General features: G+C 37.4%; 1 protein-coding gene across 1 annotated transcript in view; it reads right to left on the bottom strand.

Annotated features, from left to right (window-relative positions):
• ITPR2 (inositol 1,4,5-trisphosphate receptor type 2) overlaps positions 1–18,843 on the bottom strand; it is a 498,632-nt gene that overhangs the window by 335,011 nt on the left and 144,778 nt on the right. The window contains exons 14-20 of the mRNA XM_044226478.1: positions 12,928–13,069; positions 10,326–10,487; positions 5,548–5,720; positions 3,167–3,286; positions 2,866–3,051; positions 1,252–1,503; positions 515–659 (exon numbers count right to left, since the gene is read on the bottom strand). Of these exons, the coding sequence (XP_044082413.1) occupies positions 515–659; positions 1,252–1,503; positions 2,866–3,051; positions 3,167–3,286; positions 5,548–5,720; positions 10,326–10,487; positions 12,928–13,069 (1,180 nt within the window). The remainder of the gene's footprint in view (positions 1–514; positions 660–1,251; positions 1,504–2,865; positions 3,052–3,166; positions 3,287–5,547; positions 5,721–10,325; positions 10,488–12,927; positions 13,070–18,843) is intronic.

The following is an 18,843-nucleotide window of genomic DNA, read 5'->3' as shown; positions in this document are numbered from 1 at the left end:
TTTCGGCTAAGTTAGGAGGTGATCTGTTATACACCAGTGGATACCTAATCTACCAGGTATCAGGTAATGGCATCATTTCTCTAGTTTTGTCACTATATCCCCCAAGTGATATTAAAACCAAAGGTATTTCAATTCAGTTTAATGAGGCTAAAAATTTCACTTCCATGGAGATGGGGGTAAAATGTATCCAAACAAATTACAATGTATGCAAATTATCTTTGTTCATGAAAAGCAATAAAACTTATACAGATAAATGAAACCCCCAAAATCCAGGAAAATAGAAGGTAACAGGTAATTATAAACAAAATATTTTGTATTGAACATCAGGTTTAATTAAAGCATCAAATCTGTCTTTTAATCAATGGCAGAGGGAATCATTCACTCATCAACTAAACTACCCAAATCCAAAAACATCCTAAATATTAGAGGGAAAAAAATCTTTGATGTTCAGTGTATCTAACTCTTGACAGGGAAAACTGAATAACCTCACAAATTAATCATTTATATTAAATACCTCAAATGTCAGTTTGTTTTTTTCTTTATCCCCAAAAGGAAAGGGCTGATTTACAACTTCTTTCAAGTATTCTTCAACAAATTCCATTGTCAGTGCAAATTTCCTCTTCATATCATTTCTGGAAGAGTCTGTTATAGAATCATATCTAGAAAGAAAGAATATAAAGCAAGTTCAATTGAGTGCAATCATTCAAAAATGGGAAAATATATGTACATTAGCTTCCCAGCTTCTTAAGTTTAGGTAACTTATTTAACCTCTCTAGATGATTCTACCATAATATTAAGCACTTAAAAAATTGTTACTCCTATTATAAATATGATTTCTATTTATTGGTTTCCAGAATGTTTCTATTACCAAGAGTTGTCATGTTACTCTCCAAAAAGAGTATCTTATGTGTATTTGATAGACTAACAACCTGGGTGTGTGGGAAGGAGGGCTAAACAAGTTGATAGGGAGGAAAGCATGCACATGCCATGATGAGCACAGGGTGACATATGGAAGTGTTCAATCACTATACTGTACACCTAATATAACAATGTATGTTAACTAACTGGAATTAAAATTAGAACTTTAGAAAAATAATTTAAAAATAAAAGCAGTTAAAAAAAAAAAAAAGACTAACAACCTGAGTCTCAACCCAAAAATGCCCTTCCATATATTCATTTCAAAGTTGAAGACATTTGATTTTGAGTTCATCTACTGAACGGGAAGTGCTCAGGAAATGTTTCCAAACATACTCATGAATTGTGATCTTTGTAGGAATTTCGGTCCACAGCCGGGCGTAGCGAACAGGTACCACAGATTCCTGGGGATCCCGGTCAACATGCATGTGGAGCATGAGGCGACAAAAAGACGCTCGGAGGTCAAAAGGCAGGCTCTCATCCGACACACACCGCAGGATCAAATCCACAGAGAGCTGCATAGAAATCTGGTTTATGGCCAGATACTGGCGATCCAAGCACATCCTGGCAAAGAGGTTTAGCTGGTACCTTTAAAATATGAAACATGCTACATTATTAGTCTTCTCTTGATAAAGTTCTTAAACAGTACAATATCAATCAATATCTACCAACTACTTTCATACAACACCAAAATTTCTGAGTGTTCGTGACACTGGAATTGAATTTCTTTAGTAGTGAGTGAAGTAATCAAAGGATAGCAAATACACGAAATTGTCTCTACATCTATTCATGTTACAGTTTCTCTTACTTGTTCCAGCAACAAGTATCTGTTGGAAAGTGTCATTGGTGGGGAGTACCTCAATGGCTTAGTCGGTTAAGCATCTACCTTTGGCTCAGGTCATAATCTCGGGATCCTGGGATCGAGCCCTACATAGGGCTCCCTGTTCAGCGGGAAGTCTGCTTCTGCCTCTCCCTCTGCCCCTCCCCACTGCTTGTTCTCTCTTTCTCTCTCTCAAAGAAATAAATAAAATCTTTAAAAAAATAAAAGTAAAGAAAGAAAAGAAAGCACATTAGGCTCTCCATTTGTGGTTTCCTAGGATTACAAATACACTAAGCCTGAAGGCTATGGATAACAGTGCACACAAAACCATCTCACCTTCCCATTACCAATCAGCTCCAGCCCTAATATCTAGCTACGCTCTATCTTTAGATCCACTCAGTTCTCAAACCAAAGGTGACCTATCCAAATGGCATCAGTTACACTTGGATTCAATAACCTCTGAGATCAAGAATTAGGCTTGGCTTTGTTGCAATACCTGTAGAAATTGGGGAACACAAGGCATGCTCGGCCTTTCTCAGATTCCTGTCATCTGGGCCCAACCTTTTCCAAGGGCACCCATTAGAGGTTTCTCTACCTTAAACTCAAAGACACCAGCTAGGTTCTTGCTCCCAACATACTGACTTTAGGCAACTACCATGGTGACTTCTGCTGCCAAGTGCCACTACTGAACTTTTATAACTATACATACCAACTTCTCTCCAGCCCTAGTACTCCACATAGTTGTAAACGCTCTCTACATTCCTGATGGCTAACTTTCTCTGAGGCCACCTCCGCAGCTGGATCAACACACCCAGCTCAGCACCAGCCCTCAAGTCCAGCACCATGGTCCCATCATGTCTCTCATCTAATACTGATCAATCACAGGGAGAAAACCCTCTGCTGCACAACAAAACCAAATCAGTGAAAATAATCAGAAAACTGCAAGTTGTGCAGGTGGAAATCACAGATGTTACCTTTTATTTTGAAGACTTTAAATAATATTATATATTTCCACTACCTTAGTTTTGACATGACTTTTTAAATTTCCTATTCATAGGTACCTGACTTTTAGAGGTTTCAGAGAACTTTCTCTCAATAAACATGTAAGATTGATAATTATGATTCTTTACCTATAATAGGTAAGAACTTCCAAATCAGCTTTGGTGCCTTCTTTTGCTTCTTGAGCAAGGTGCCTGATAGCTTTGCCATGAGGTTCCTTGTTGCTGTCAATCCAGTAGAGCCAAACTTCTTCATCATCAATGTCATCTGAGAGGATGGAGCTCTCCATGGGGTTGTCTACTTGCATTGAAACCAGCCTTGAAATAAATTATACATATAAAATCAATTAAGGAGCTAACTCACAAATACGACGGGAGTTATGATGCTTACAAATAATGAACAGAAAAAGATTTCTCCCCTATCTGGGCTTACTTAGTTTGAATGAGAATGTCTGCATTGCCTGGGCTCAGCATAAATTTACAGATGAGTTCTTGAGTTACAGGTATAGCAGTGGTATTAGAAACACATAGATCTGACAAATAATCCAAAAACCTGGCAAGAGAAAAAAAAAATAAATTGAACACTAAGAAAAGGTACTTCATAAAACAGCACAATAAAAATATCCTTGGGAATATAATGAAAGTAAGTTTTTATATCTATTTTTAATAGCTCCATGCAACATTTTTAATATGTCACTTAGTACTGCATCATTAGAAGCAAATTAAGCATCCAATTATTTGTGTTTAATATAAATTTTGTTTCAAAAAATGATATAAGTTTTCTCCTATTTATCTGGTGATATTCCTCCCACAGCACTGTAACTTACTATGTTTAGAAAATCAGCTATCTGCCCTAAAATGAGGCTATCCAAGAACTGGATAACAAAACAAAAGCAGATGAAAGTTAATGCTGTATTGAGTAAAATAGGAAAACAGCACAGTCAACAAAAGTGAAATGGCCTAGTTGAGTCAAAGGCCCATTTTTACCTTCTAACATTTATTTGCTGTGCTAATGAGGAAAGAAAACTCAATTTGCTTGACTTCTCTGCATTCATTTCTTCTAGATAAAGCTATATGCGGAACAGAATTGTGGAATATAAGGAAGAGCATGGAGGACATTAGGAGAAGGAAGGGAAAAATGAAGGGGGACATGGAATCAGAGGGGAAGACGAACCATGAGAGACTATGGACTTCAGGAAAGAACTGAGGGTTTCTGAAGGGAGAGGGTATGGGGGATAGGTTAGCCCAGCGAGGAGAATTAGGGAGGGCACCAACTGCATGGAGCACTAGGTGTTATACACAAACAATGAACCACGGAACACTATGTCAAAAACTAAGGATGTACTGTATAGTGACTAACAGAACATAATAAAAAAAATTAAAATTAAAAAAATGTGAATTTGATGGAATACCACAATAGTAAGGAATATTACCATAATATTATTCATAAGTAATGATGATATTATGGTAACATTCCTTACTATTGGGGTATTCTTGTGCAAATTGCTATCTAGGCTGTTTTCTCATCTCTAAAATGTGAATAATAATTTAAGATAATAAGCAAGTTGGTGCAGCCACTTTGGAAAACAGTGTGGAGATTCCTTAAGAAATTAAAAATAGAGCGTCCCTATGACCCTGCAATTGCACTACTGGGTATTTACCCCAAAGATACAGATGTGGTTAAAAGAAGGGCCATCTGCACCCCAGTGTTCATAGCAGCAATGGCCACAGCCGCCAAACTGTGGAAAGAGCCAAGATGCCCTTCAACAGACGAATGGATAAAGAAGATATGGTCCATATATACAATGGAATATTATGCCTCCATCAGAAAGGATGAATACCCAACATGGGTATTTGTATCAACATGGACGGGACTGGAAGAGATTATGCTGAGTGAAATAAGTCAAGCAGAGAAAGTCAATTTTCATATGATTTCACTTATTTGTGGAGCATAAGGAATAACATGGAAGGTATGGGTAGATGAAGAGGAGAAGGAAGTTGGGGGAAATTGGAGGGGAAGACAAACCATGAGAGACTGTGGACTCTGAGAAACAAACAGGATTTTGGAGGGGAGGGGAATGAGGTGATGGGTGAGCCTGATGGTGGGTAATAAGGAGGGCACGTATTGCATGGAGCACTGGGTATGGTGCATAAACAATGAATTTTGGAACACTGGAAAGAAATAAAATAAAATGAAAAGAATATATAATATATTGATAATATTACAATAATATACAACCAGTGTACCTTTGGAAATGTACAAGGACTTAAGACAATGTACATGAAAATATTTTGAAAAACTAGAATTGCTATAAAAACATAAAAGATCAAAATGAAAGTCACTCATATTTAAACATGTCTATAAAATATTTTAATTTCCTATAAGGTAATAACTCTATGATTCATAATTATTATAAAAGCAAACCTAACATAGTTTTGTCCATGAAAGTTAGTGATGTGAAAGAATTCCAACTTTTAAGGGCTGTTTGGGTGGCTCGATCAGTTAAGGGTCCATATCTTGATTTTGGCTCAGGTCATGATCTCATGGATATGGGATCAAACTCCTGCATCAGGATCTGTGCTCAGCAGGGAGTCTGCTTAAGGATTCTCTCCCCCTCTCCCTCTGCCCCTCCTGGCCACTCATGCAGCCTCTCTCTCAAATAAATAAATCTTCAAAAAAAAAAAAAAAGAATTCCAACAGTTAAAATGTTCCAAAAATAAAGCAAAAAGCTCTTTTACAAAAAAAATAATAATAATAAAATAAAATAAAGCACAATCCCCACTAGTAAAGAACACTGCATAACCACTTCAAACCTTGGCTCACGATTTCTCCTGAGTAAACTGACAAATGTTTCTATTTCTTTTGCTGTGATATGTTTCTCTAGTAGTTTTCTGTTGTTGTGCAACAAAGCTGTGATGGTATCTTCTGCCAAAATATCATAGCCAATCTGGGACTGCATGACACAGAAATTCTTAGCAATATATTCCTGCAAAGAAGAAAGACTGTCAGAATATGCTGCCAAACAGCTTAGCAATAACAGGTTCTATTAGAGTCAGCAATATCAATTAATTTATTCGTAACAAAAACTCAACTGCATCGTCCAAAGAAAAGCAATAATCTTTCGATAAATATGGCTTCTTGCGAAAGGAAATTGAAACATATGAGCATATGCCTAATTTAAATTATAATAGAAAATTATATACATAGAAATATTTAATGTGAGTACTTATATTCTGAAAGCATAGGTAGGAAACACAAAAATAAACCTAGTTAAAATAACAATTTCTTTCGACATGATAAATTTTGCATGCCTAACAGAGGCCCTTCTTCTAGTTCACACTAAAAGTCATAACCATTGACTGTATCGTAACTACAGAAAGAAAATGACTCTGATATTTCATTCATGAGGCTTGACATCTATCCTGTTACATGAAGGGCCCAGGCTGACTTGCAGTGATTTCTTTTTTGTGCATATCCAAATCTATTAAATCTTCTCTTCAAAATAAAGATAAAATCCCATACCACTTTTTATCTTAAAAAGCTAGAGTTAGAGAGTAGTAGGGAATTTGGGTAAATTGGAAGGGGAGGTGAACCATGAGAGACTATGGACTCTGAAAAACAGTCTGAGGGGTTTGAAGTGGCGGGGGGGTGGGAGGTTGGGGTACCAGGTGGTGGGTATTATAGAGGGCACAGCTTGCATGGAGCACTGGGTGTGGTGAAAAAATAATGAATACTGTTTTTCTGAAAATAAATAAATTGGGGGGAAAAAAAAAAAAGCTACCATACAAGATAATATGAATAATCAATCACTTCAGTGACCATCCCATAAATACTTCTTGAAAGCCTACTACATTCCAGGCCGTTTGAAAGACTAGACGTATATATGGCACCAAACAAGATAGGTGAGTTCTTGTGAAGCCTACCTCTCACTGTGAAATAAAGGCAGTAAAGGAGATAATAAATATGATCCTTTTATATGTTAATAAGTGACGTGAAACAAAGGGACGGCTTGAGCTGGGACGGAAAATAGAGGAATGATCAAAAGGGGGCAGCCATTGGGAGAGAAACATCTAGGTAGGCAGTGGAACCACGTTCTTTGTGCTCTACAAACAAAGGTGGCCCGCGTAGCTACAGTGTAGTACATGAAGCAGAAAACAAGAGCTGAAATTGGAGAGGTAGGTCCTTGGGAGACAGGGTAAAGGGTCAAAATGTTATTCTAAGAGCAAAAAAAAGCCAGAGAGTTTCAGTCATGCATGACTTAGTCTGCTCCTCATTCTCCACACTGACTCTTCTAACTTCCAAGTCACTATTGCTCATGTCCTACATTCTGTGTACAAGCAAGAATCCCACACAACCATAGACAGACCTGGTAACTAACCCCTTCCACACTCCATAGTTCTCACTTCAGATTCTTGGGGATTCTCGTTGGGAATATATTTCTGGTTCTATAGTGGGCATATTTATTGATTGGAAAGTATTTTTGCCTTAGGTAAAATTTACTGGAACCTAGCTACTCCTTGAAAATGATACAGGTTGCACAAATCTAATTATACTCTAAGCAGCAATTTTGTGGTCTTTCAAAATGATAGCTTTATATTGAGTAACCAGTTAAGTAAATGTCTTCTGTTAGTGTATCATTTTAAAGACATGTATTGATTTACACACTTTCATGACTATTGTATTCATACCCTAGTATAAGGCAAACCTCCAAGATACTTGATAAATAGATCAAGATACTGATAAAAAAAATCAAATCAAGTTAGAGGTTCTATAAATAATAGTAAGTAGACCCTCAACCTTAAAGACCTGGGTTAGCAAATCACAAAAGAACTCCCTCTTAAGACTCTGTACAATACAGATGAGCTAAAGGAAAACAAGACAATTACACAAAAAGTAGAAAGTAAAGCTGCTCTATGCTTAACAAAAGCATTCCTGATTCAAAACAAATGAGAACAAGATTATTCAACTATCACTGAAATTAAGTTGGAGCATGCATGAGAACATAAAGGAAAACAAAATCTAACCCACAGTGGGTACTGGTGATTCTTCTACTCTTTTGTCAGCTTAATGATCTACACCTTGGAAAGAGAGCCCAAAAGAGACAAAGAGTGCCCCCCTACAGTCATATGCTCTAAAGAAACCCAGAAAGCAGGTCCCCTAAAGGGAATAATCATTTACCTGGAGTAGTGATGTGCCTGGGTAAGGTAAACTAAGAACAAAGAAGAAGAATTACAGGGCCAGTGTGTGCGTGTGTGTACGTGCGTGTGTGTACGTGCGTGTGTTTCCACTTATCAGAAGAATGAATGTTTTCAGAGGAGAAATTGCAGACACCTCAACACATTAGGGGCAGGAGTCCGCAGCTAAGACTAAAAAGAGTGAGAAAACATTTTGTGTGCCAGATGAAGAAAGGACATCAGATAAGATGTGCTGCCGAGGGAATCTACCAGGACCAGCTGAACAACCATACCCAAGGAGATAGGGCACTGAAGCCTGGGCAGTGATATAGAATGGAAGCTCCTCAGACCCCTCCAAAGGCTGAGCACAGTCAAGAATGGCATACATTCTGAGCCCATGGGACTCAGAGCACCAGGTAAATTCTGTAGACCTGTTGGTTTCTCCAGTTAATCCAAGCTCTCTAACATGCACTGCTCATGTGTGTGGAGCTGTGGCTTATCTAGCAAAGTAGATATTTCCAGACCCAAGAAGACAAATGAGGCGAGGTGGCATACAGTTAGCAACCTCTAGCCCCCATCTCCACCTGGATCCCCACAGAATAACAAGAGCCTTAATATTGGGGGATTTCTGAGACATCAATTCTCTCAGGGCTTGAAGGTCCACCATTTAACATCCTGGAACTTGATTTCTCTTCCATTTTAATGCAATGCAGGGAAGCTGGAGGAAAGAATTTCAACAGCAGTATTTCTAATTGGAAGGAAAGGCTGTTTATAACAAGATTATATTCAGAAGTCTTTAAAGATTTGTTTATATTGTCCTCTCCCTCGCTCCTTTGCTCCTTGCCAAATTATTTATCTTCTAACTAGTCTATTTTACATATTCTTTTTAGACTCTTCTTCAATCTTGAAATAGAATTTCAAAGCCAATGTATTTGAACAGATTTTTCTTAAAGAAAATTCTTTTTTCTTGCCAAAAAACTTTCAAACTACTAAGAGGCAAAATGTGGTGATTAAGAGTTTGAATATTGGCTCTGATTTTAGCACTGTGTAATCTCTGGCAAGTGATTTAGCCTCTCTGTGCTTCAGTTCCTCATCTTACCTGAGTTAAGTTATGAAAAGTGCTTAGAACTGGGCCTGGTAGGAAGTAAGCACTCAATTAACACAACTGACTATTCCCAAATAAATGCCAGCCTGGTAGGAAGTAAGCACTCAATTAACACAACTGACTATTCCCAAATAAATGCCAGCCTTTGGGCCTGGCGTCCTGGCCTAAGTGGCTCAGCCCAAACTGTCTCACCAGGCTTCTCTCTCCCACTAAACTAATCAATGAAATTTACTGAATCCACACTTTTCTCCCAAACTGGCTAAGAGAAACACAGGATGCTAATTTAGGAAATGATAATTAATCTTCAATAACTTAATATTAAACAAATGCATATTATTAAAAGCACTGGAAAATACTGTGGGTTTTTTTGTTTGTTTGTTTGTTTTTGGTCAGAGAGAGTGTGCAGAGGCAGAGTGGCAGGCAGAGGCAGAGGGAGAAGCAGGCTCCCCACCTAGCAAGGAGCCCGATGTGGAACTCAATGCCAAGAATCTGGGATCATGACCTGAGCCAAAGGCAGCTGCCCCACCAACTGAGCCACCCAGGCGTCCCAATATTGTGTATTTTTAAGATAAAAGTGAGACTTAAAAGAAATTTCATTTGCCATTAGTAACTTTTAGCTTGAGCCCTAGGTTCCCTATCCTCCACAGTTATGACTCTCTTGGGACAAAAGTGCCCTTTTTTAGTACCCATCACTCTCTCTTTATACACCGCTCTTCACTGAAATGCCTGTTCCCATACAATTTATGAAAATGAGTCTCATCCTCCACAAATACTTCCTTCTCCGAGCATCCTGCCTGGGCACTCAGCCGCACTGAGCTCTCTCTCTCTTTTGAATTCCCAGAATGCTGCCTTTTCTCTCTCATGTCTCCATTTCACCTCTCCCTTTATGTTTCAGATATACCTGCCATATCTTCACCCCCAGACAAGGAAGTCTTTGGCCTACACATGAGGATGTGGAACTTCACGTGTTCCTAGAAATGTCAAGAAATGTCTCCCTCCTCTTTAGATAACACATCCAGCATGCCTCCTGCCTAGCAAAAGCTAATACCATGCACAAGGACCTCAGACATCTTCCCCGCAGAGATTCTACTTGTACACAGAAGAATAAATACATACGTCAGCACAAAAATACTTACAGGTATTTTTATGTGTTGTCAATATAAAACATTTCATTGCAGAGTGGAAATTCCCATTCCTATTTTATGTATTGGAGAACAGTAACCAAAGAACCTTGCTTTTACTTTAAATGTTAAGCAGAGGCAAAGAAGTGTAACAAAAATGTTAAACAGAGACAACGACAGCAGCCTCCAACCTGGTTTTTCCGATAGTCCTGTTGTGAATGTCTCAGCACACGGTAACACAGCCTCAGCATATACTTGTAGGGAGCGTATCTTTGGTCCCCCAGATCTTCAAGTCTCAGCATTGAGCCTTCTCCTGCCTTCTCTTTAAAGGGTGCTTTGAGAATCCCAAATACCTATTAGGAAAAAACAAACAAACAAACAAAACACCTATTCTGATGAACAGAAGGTTTATGTTTTACAAATAAATACACTGATTCAAACACACTTTTGTAATATTTGAGTAGAATTCAGGTAAAGGAAAAAGAAGATTTAGAATATAGAACCAACATACTAAGCAACAACAACAAAAAAATACCTTAAGGATTTAAAGGATTCCTTAAATTGACAAAAACTTTTCAATAAAATACTTAATTTTGTTTAGAAATTATATTTTATTAAAATAAGAAATATAGGGGGCGCGCCTGGGTGGCTCAGTGGGTTAAGCCTCTGCCTTCGGCTCAGGTCATGATCTCAGGGTCCTGGGATTGAGCTCCGCATCAGGCTCTCTGCTCAGCAGGGAGCCTGCTTCCTCCTCTCTCTCTGCCTGCCTCTCTGCCTACTTGTGATCTCTTTCTCTGTCAAATAAATAAATGAAATCTTTAAAAAAAAAAAAAAAGAAGAAGAAGAAGAAGAAATATAGGGATACCTGGATGGCTCATTCTGTTGGGCATCTGCCTTTGGCTCAAGTCAAGATCTCAGGAGCCAGCTGGCATCAGTCTCCCTGCTCAGCAAGGAGTCTGCTTCACCCTCTTCCTCTGCTCTTCCCCCCACTCATGCTCTCTCTTTCCCTCTCTCAAATAAATAAATAAAATCTTTTAAAAAAATTAAATTTAATTTAAAATATAAAGATATCGGGTTGTACCAAATTATGTGAACATAATCAAATGAACTAAAAAAGTTTCATTTCTGTAGGCTTTATAATTACTTCTATGAATGTTCTATAACTTTTTTAAATCAAAATAATATAAAGGAAACATTTACTTTTCATCTGAAATTGACATCAGAAAATGACCTCCAAGTACTGTCTCCAAACCTCTTTCAGAAAGAGTTCATTTATTGTTCTTGGTACATAACAATGTCACCAAATCAATGAATGTATCAGGGTTCAAATAAATAAAGTGCCACTTGGGCAGCTGGTAGTATGTAATGACTCACATCATACCAAGGTGAGCAGCTGGGAAACAGCTAAAAAGTATTGAGGAATCTAACTCTTTGAGGCAACAGGACAGCAGGTAAGGTCACCCAGGGATGAGCTGGTAGGATGAGTAAATTTTTATGAGGATGCACTTATACAAGGGCATGAGTATTAATACAAGAAACCAAAACAGAAAGTTCATGAACTACAGTACAAATTAGCATTACTTCAATAATTTTATATTCACCAAACCTTGCATTTTATATTTAAAATACTGAAATAAAAGATTAGACATATGTTAGTTGAAATAATATTAATAAATCATTCGAGGTCCTAAAAGTCCTTGAAATCAAATGTTTTATACAAAAGAATGCTAATGTCAGAAAAACCTTTGTCTCATTAGATTTGCAACCTTTATTTTCTTTGAGAGAAATGTTGATTTTATATTTTCAGACAATCAGCCATGGAATATTAATTGGCAATATATCTACTGTTCTCCTTTCCCAACTCCACAAGAATACATATATTAATAACATGATTTTTTTTTAATTTTTTAAGTATCTTCCTTGCAGAAGCCCATTACTGTGTACGGCAATTAACCAAATTTAAAAACACACACACACACACACACAGAAAAGTAGGCATGCCCATATGTGTATATTATCAGGAAGGAATTAATTTACTGGTGTGTTATGAACAATTTCTGAAAGACATAGTATAAGTGCAGCTCTAGACTTCCAGGGAAAAAACTAGAATATTGTACAGAGGACTTGTGAGCTGATGACTAGACTGCCCCACTTTCTAGGGAAGAGAGAGACAGAAGTAGGAAGTAGATGGAGATGGCACTTTCCAAGTCATCCTGGAAATTCTACCTAGAAAATTATTCCAGCATGTTTTCTGGAGATAGTCTGACCCTGTAGGTTTTGTGAGAGGTCTGCAGGAAGCTGTCTCTACAATGGCCCCACTGATCCCTGCCTCCTGGAATTGACTCTAGAACACAATAGAACTGATAAGATGTCACTTCTCAGACTGAGTTATAAAAGAGACTGTAGCTTCCATCTAGGTGCCCTCTCTTATTCTTTCTTGGATCCCTCATTTCTAAGGAAAGAAGCTTCCCAGTCTCAAGGCAGTCCTAGTAGAGGCCCGTGGGAGTGCGCTGGGAAGTGAATCCTCTTCGGTTCAAGCCGGAGATGACTACAGCCCCAGGCAACACTTTGACAGGCGACCTTGTGGAAGCCTCTGAGCAAGAACCACCACATAAGCCATTCCCAGATTCCTAAGCCACTCCCAGATTCAGAAACTGTGTAACTAGTATCTGTTGTTTTCAGCCTCAAAGTCTTGGGGTAATTTATTACACAGCAATAGTTAACACAAGGACTTCCCTGATGCTACAATTCAAAAAAACTAAATATGCCAATGTAGTATATGAAAACATTCACCTGTGCCAATATGTTTTGTTCCCTCATTAATTTTTGACGTTCTCGGTTTGGCTTAGTGATAACCACATCCAGAACTTCTTGTCCATTATTAAGTACATCAGCCACAAAGAAGATGAGGTCTTCCAATAATTTGGTTACAAACCTATCATAAAATGAAAAGGAATTTTTACTCTAATTTTGGAAAATATTTTTTAATAAACACTTAAGGACTGAAACATTAGAACATTGAGAGTATTTTGTAATAAACATTCTTTCACCAACAAAATACCTAATTCAGTTGACATTTACCTAAATCTTTACAAAGATTTACAAAGCCTTCTCCAGCTCCTGCAGCCCCCAGTCCTGCCTCAAGTTTCTAGTCAAGTATTTGCAAAGACAATTATGAAATAAAGCCACATGAGCCCCAACAGGAGAAGAGTTGATAGGCTAACACCACCAGATCCTTTTCCATGACTAACCAGCAAAGAAGAGCATTTCTGCTTAAGGGAGGACAGCTCAATTTCTAAATTTCTAAATTCAAATCATTTTTCTACTTTTGACTCAAACTACATTTCCTAATACTTACTTACCACGCTTCTATATCTCCAATGAACAGAACAGGAAAAACCTAAATGATCTGTGAACAGATTCAGAGCAAGCAATCAGCTGTTCTAAACTGTTCTTAAACTAGGGATGCCTGGGTGACTCAGTCAGGTAAGCATCTGCCCTTGGCTCAGGTCATGATCTCGGAGCCCTGGGATTGAGTCCCACATCAGGCTCTTTGCTCAATGGGGAGGCTGCTTCTTCCTCTGCCTGCCATTCCCCCCCTGCTTGTGCTTCTCTTTCTCTGTCAAATAAATAAAATTTTTTTAAAAAAATCTTTTTTAATAGTAAAAAAAACTGTTCTTAAACTATTACCCGATCTACAAAAATCATATCAGTCTAAAATCATACACTAATGTTCACCTTTAACTCTACATTTTAGTTATTAAATATTACTTGAATTTCAGAGGCATTTAGAACCTTAAGTATCTTGAAAACCCTTCCTCCCTTAGCTGTCTTGTTTCTCCTTCCTGTCTGCTCTTTATCATGTTCCATATGAATTTTTAAATGTTTTAATTTTTGAAAAATTTTGTTCAGCAAATACATACACATGTATGTATCTATACATGTCAGCATATCATTCACTATAATTAGCATAGTCAATCATGATGACATCAATAAGAAAACTACAATATAAAAGATTCAACAAATCCAGAAAAGTGTAGAATGGATTCAGTTAGGAAATATCTTGATCTGTCTCCGATCTACCTCCTAAAAGAGAAAGTAACTTTCTTGGAGCCAAATGGACATACCTTAATCCAGAATTTAGCCACCTACAGCCAAATTTTAGCCTATTTCCAGGAATCATAAATTCTACTCCAACACTCCAGAGAGTCTATGTTTTCTTGGGGTACCTTTTTTTTTTTTAAAGATTTTATTTATTTATTTGACAGACAGAGATCCCAAGTAGGCAGAGAGGCAGGCAGAGGGAAAGAGAGGGGAAAGCAGGCTCCCTTCAGCAGAGAGTCCAACGTGGGGCTCGATCGAGGACCCTGGGATCATGACCTGAGCCGAATGCAGAGGCTTTAACCCACTGAGCCACCCATGTGCCCCTGGGATACCTATTTTAAATGTTAACCCAATCTGTTTCTTTTAAAAAATGTGCCTGTGTAGGATTCACTCTCATAACCTTTGAGGGCAACCACAGAAATGTCAACTATGATTTGTGTGCATTGAAATGTGGTGTGAATTTCTTTTGAAATTTTGACTTAATGTTCTCCAAATCATTCTGGTATTCCTAAAAATAAAAATTATTTTCAGCCCAGGTTTCTTCAACCAACTGAAATAAAGTTGAACTTCAGTTGCTATCTGTTCAATCTACAAGTCGAGTTTGAGCATAAATAGATGTATTTTCTTTTAAAATTATTAATATTCTTTTTCTCCTGCTTCAAGTTAAATGTGTTGCAATGTTTCAACATCTAAGAAAGCACAACTGTGGGACAGCTACAAATCACTCAGTTTCCAAGTCTTCCAAATGGCCTCAACTGGGGACAGTTATTGGAATGACAATCAACAGTTTAATGGAGGATCACTATACATTAGTTCTGCTTACACAGCCTGGTTCCTCTGCTGATGGGGCAATGGAAGGCAAGAAAACCAGTCTTGTCTCTTAACCTCTGAAACTTTTTTTCCCCTTTTTCACCTCAAGCACCCCACCTGTGGCAAAGCAACTGGGTTTTTTCAGTTTAGATCAAACTCCAATTCTATACTTGTCCTACTAAATCATTCAATCTTATTTGCTTGTACTAAAGACTTTTGTGAGACTTTGTCATACGTGGAAATGATAACTAAAATATATTGTTTGAAAGATATACCTAAAAAAATAAAAAGCTCTGTGGATTAGGAACAAAATAAGGAAAATACAGCAAGGAGTGCCCAGGCGGCTCAGTAAGTTAAGTGTTTGCCTTTGGCTCAGGTCCTGATCCTGGGGTCCTGGGATCAAGTCCCGCATTGGGCTCCCTGCTCAGCAATGAGCCTACTTCTCCCTCTTCCTCTCCCCCACCCCCAACTTGTACTCACTCTCTCCCAAATAAATAAATCTTTATTAAAAAAAAAAAAAAAAGGAAGAAAGAAAGAAAAGAAAAAACACAGTGATAAGCAAGGATACTCTTCAATCCTTACCAGATAACTGGGACTAAAAGCACATGGTAGGGAACTAAGCTGAAGACATGAAAGCAGGTATTAAAGGAGGATTTCCACCTCTTAAAAGAACCTTAAAACTTGGTGGCTCCTTTTCAGCTCTGGCTATGCAGTGGTAGCAGGAAAGAGAGGAAATTCACGACAGGACTGGACCTCGCCACCTGTGATCTCAACAGCTAAGCCTCAAATTACCACAGGACTCGGACTCTTTGTCCTCAGTTTCACTCCTCAACTAGCTGAGACATGCCAAGTGGAGGCAACCGTGAAACTGATAGAGGCGATAAACAAATGAAAAGAAAGGAAAAGCAAAAACCACACACCTAAGAAGAGCCTGCATATTCAAATTCCAAAGCACAAGGGGGAAACGGACATGAAGCGAGACCCACCATATGTAAAAATCAAGAGGCCAGGGCACTGAGTGGTCCAGTCCACGAAGTGTCTGACTCATGATTTTGGCTCCGGTCATGATCTCATGGATCATGGGATCAAGCCCCATGTTGGGCTCTGTGCTGGGCATGGAGCCTGCTTGAGCTTTTCCCTCTCTCTATGCCCTCACCCCACTCATTCTCTCTTGAGCACTCTCTTCTCCCAAATAAATAAAAAAGCCTATAAGAGAAAATCAAGAGGCTAATTCATTACCAACAAAATGCAAGTAACAGAACAATTTCAAAATGATTTTTAAATAAGTTTTTTTCCATCACCAAAGAGATTAAGAAAGCAATGATCTACCAAAAAAGACAAACATACCTTAAAAAGGCAGATATGAATGAAAAGGTGGATACACAAGAGAACCAACAGAAAACTGAGAAATAAAACTATAATCACTTAAATAAAAATCTAATTCATGAAGTTAAACTATTCTGCACACTTTCTAAGAAAAATTAGTGATTCATAAGACAGTATCAAAAATCAATCCAGAAAGCAGCACAGAGAGATTTAAAAAGGAAAACTGTAAAAAGAAAGTTAAGAGATAAAGAGGATGAATTAAGAGACTCAAATGTATATTTAATAGGAGTTCCAAGAGAGAGGAAAGAGGGAAAAGATTAAGAAGTAGCATTTGAAAGAAAATGGCTGAAAACTTCAGAATTAAAGGAAAACATAAGTACACAGAGTAAAAGCATACCTTAAATGTTAAGTGTGAAAAACAAAAATTAAATTCCCTTGTGCTTAAAAAATAAAAGGTTTTTTTAATGAACTCACAGATACAGAGAACAGATTGCCAGAGGTGAAGTGAAAGGTAAAAGGAGTGAGTGAAATGGGTGAAGAAACTCAAAAGGTACAAACTTCCAGTTATACAATAAGTAAGTCCTGGGGGTGTAATGTACAGCATAGTGGCAATAATTAAAAATACTCTATCATATATCCAGCAGTTGCTATGAGAGTAAATCGTTAAAGCTCTCATCACAAGAAAATAAAATTTCTAGAACTCTATATGGTGACAGATGTTAACTAGACTTACTGTAGTGACCATATCATGATATACACAAATATCGAGCAATTATGTTATTCACCTGAAACTAATATAATGTTGTATGTCAACTGTACCTCAATTTTTTTAAATGCATTAAAAATTTCCTTGTAAATACACCAGAGTAAAACTTCAGACATCAAAGACAAAGAAAAAATGTACAAAATTACCAAAAAGTAAAGCATAAAGGTCAATAAAGTAAAAATTCCACCAACAAAAGACTTCTTAATGAAAATAAAATATGTCTAAAAATAATTACATTATAACCTTAAAATACTAAGGGAAGAAACTGGCAAGCTGACATTCTATATATAGTTAAAATAGTACTTAAGAGTGGCAGCAAAATAAATACATTTTCATATATTCAAAAATTCAGAGAATTTACCATAGACCCTGACTGAACAGCTTTAAGGAATAAATTTCAACAAGTAGAAGTAAAATATAACAAGAAATACAATTCATACTAAAACTAGTTTTTAAAAATAAAAAATTTAATGAAAAAGTAGTATATCATAATTTATAGAATACACCTACTTCTTTGTAGGTATCAACTATTATTAAATGAAAATTTTAAAGAAAAATAATTAACACAGAACTATGGTTCTAGACAAATATTCCAAGAAAGATGTGAAAGAGAGTATCAGTGCATTTGCTCCCATGAGCAAAAGAAATGTACTTTTCTCCCATGAGCAGAAGAAATAAATATTTAATAGCTTCAAATTTTATAGGAAAGAATATGCAGTTATGCAGTTAAAATGAATGGCAAGAATTTAAGGGCAATTGCTAAAGAATAGCAACAAGACCTAAAGCTTTTAAACCAGTACAGGAAAAAGAAAAATGGGGAAAAAATATAAATTTTATCACTCTAACAGAAAGCAAGAAGGTAGAGGGAAAAGAAAAAAAAAAAAAACCACACTAAAGAAAAAAATTAGAATAAATCCAAACACATTATTTCTTTTTTTATTAAGTCAAGCAGAGAGAGTCAATTATCATATGGTTTCACTTATTTGTGGAGCATAACAAATAGCATGGAGGACAAGGGGTGTTAGAGAGGAGAAGGGAGTTGGGGTAAATTGGAAGGGGAGGTGAACCACGAGAGACTATGGACTCTGAAAAACAATCTGAGGGGTCTGAAGTGGCGGGGGCGGGGGTGGGAGGTTGGGGTACCGGCTGGTGGGTATTGTAGAGGGCACGGATTGCATGGAGCACTGGGTATGGTGAAAAAATAATGAATACTGTTTTTCTGAAAATAAATAAATTGAAAAAAAAAAGAGAGATTTTTAAAAGGAGAGATTTTATTTATTTATCTGAGAGAAAGAGAGAGAGAGAGAGTGATCAAGAGAGAGAAGGAGCAGGGGGAGAAGCAAACTCCCTGCAAGGGGGGAGCCCAGGATCATGACCTGAGCCAAAGGCAGACACTTAACCGACTGAGCTACCCACGCACACCTGAACACATATTTCTTAAATGAAAACGATTTAAAGACTATCAGATTCTATTTTTATTTATTTATTTATTTATTGGCCTCAGGTCTTCTATTTTTTTTACACTTATCATGCTGTGAGTTCATAGGGAGTGGGTTTCAGGGGCTCAGGCTCCCTTCCATTGGTTCTCACAAAGTTTCTCTGGGTGGAATAGGCTGGAGCTTCCTTTGAACCCAAGTACCTTTCTCTTCTGTCTCCTTCTTTTTCTATTCATTTTCCTTCATACTGTGCAGGCAGCTATCTCT

The sequence above is a fragment of the Neovison vison genome, chromosome 12, assembly GCF_020171115.1.
Source record: "Neovison vison isolate M4711 chromosome 12, ASM_NN_V1, whole genome shotgun sequence".
NCBI classification, from domain to species: Eukaryota; Metazoa; Chordata; class Mammalia; order Carnivora; family Mustelidae; genus Neogale; species Neogale vison.
The sequence above is the reverse complement of the archived record's forward strand: the minus strand, read 5'-3'. Positions and strand labels throughout refer to the sequence as shown.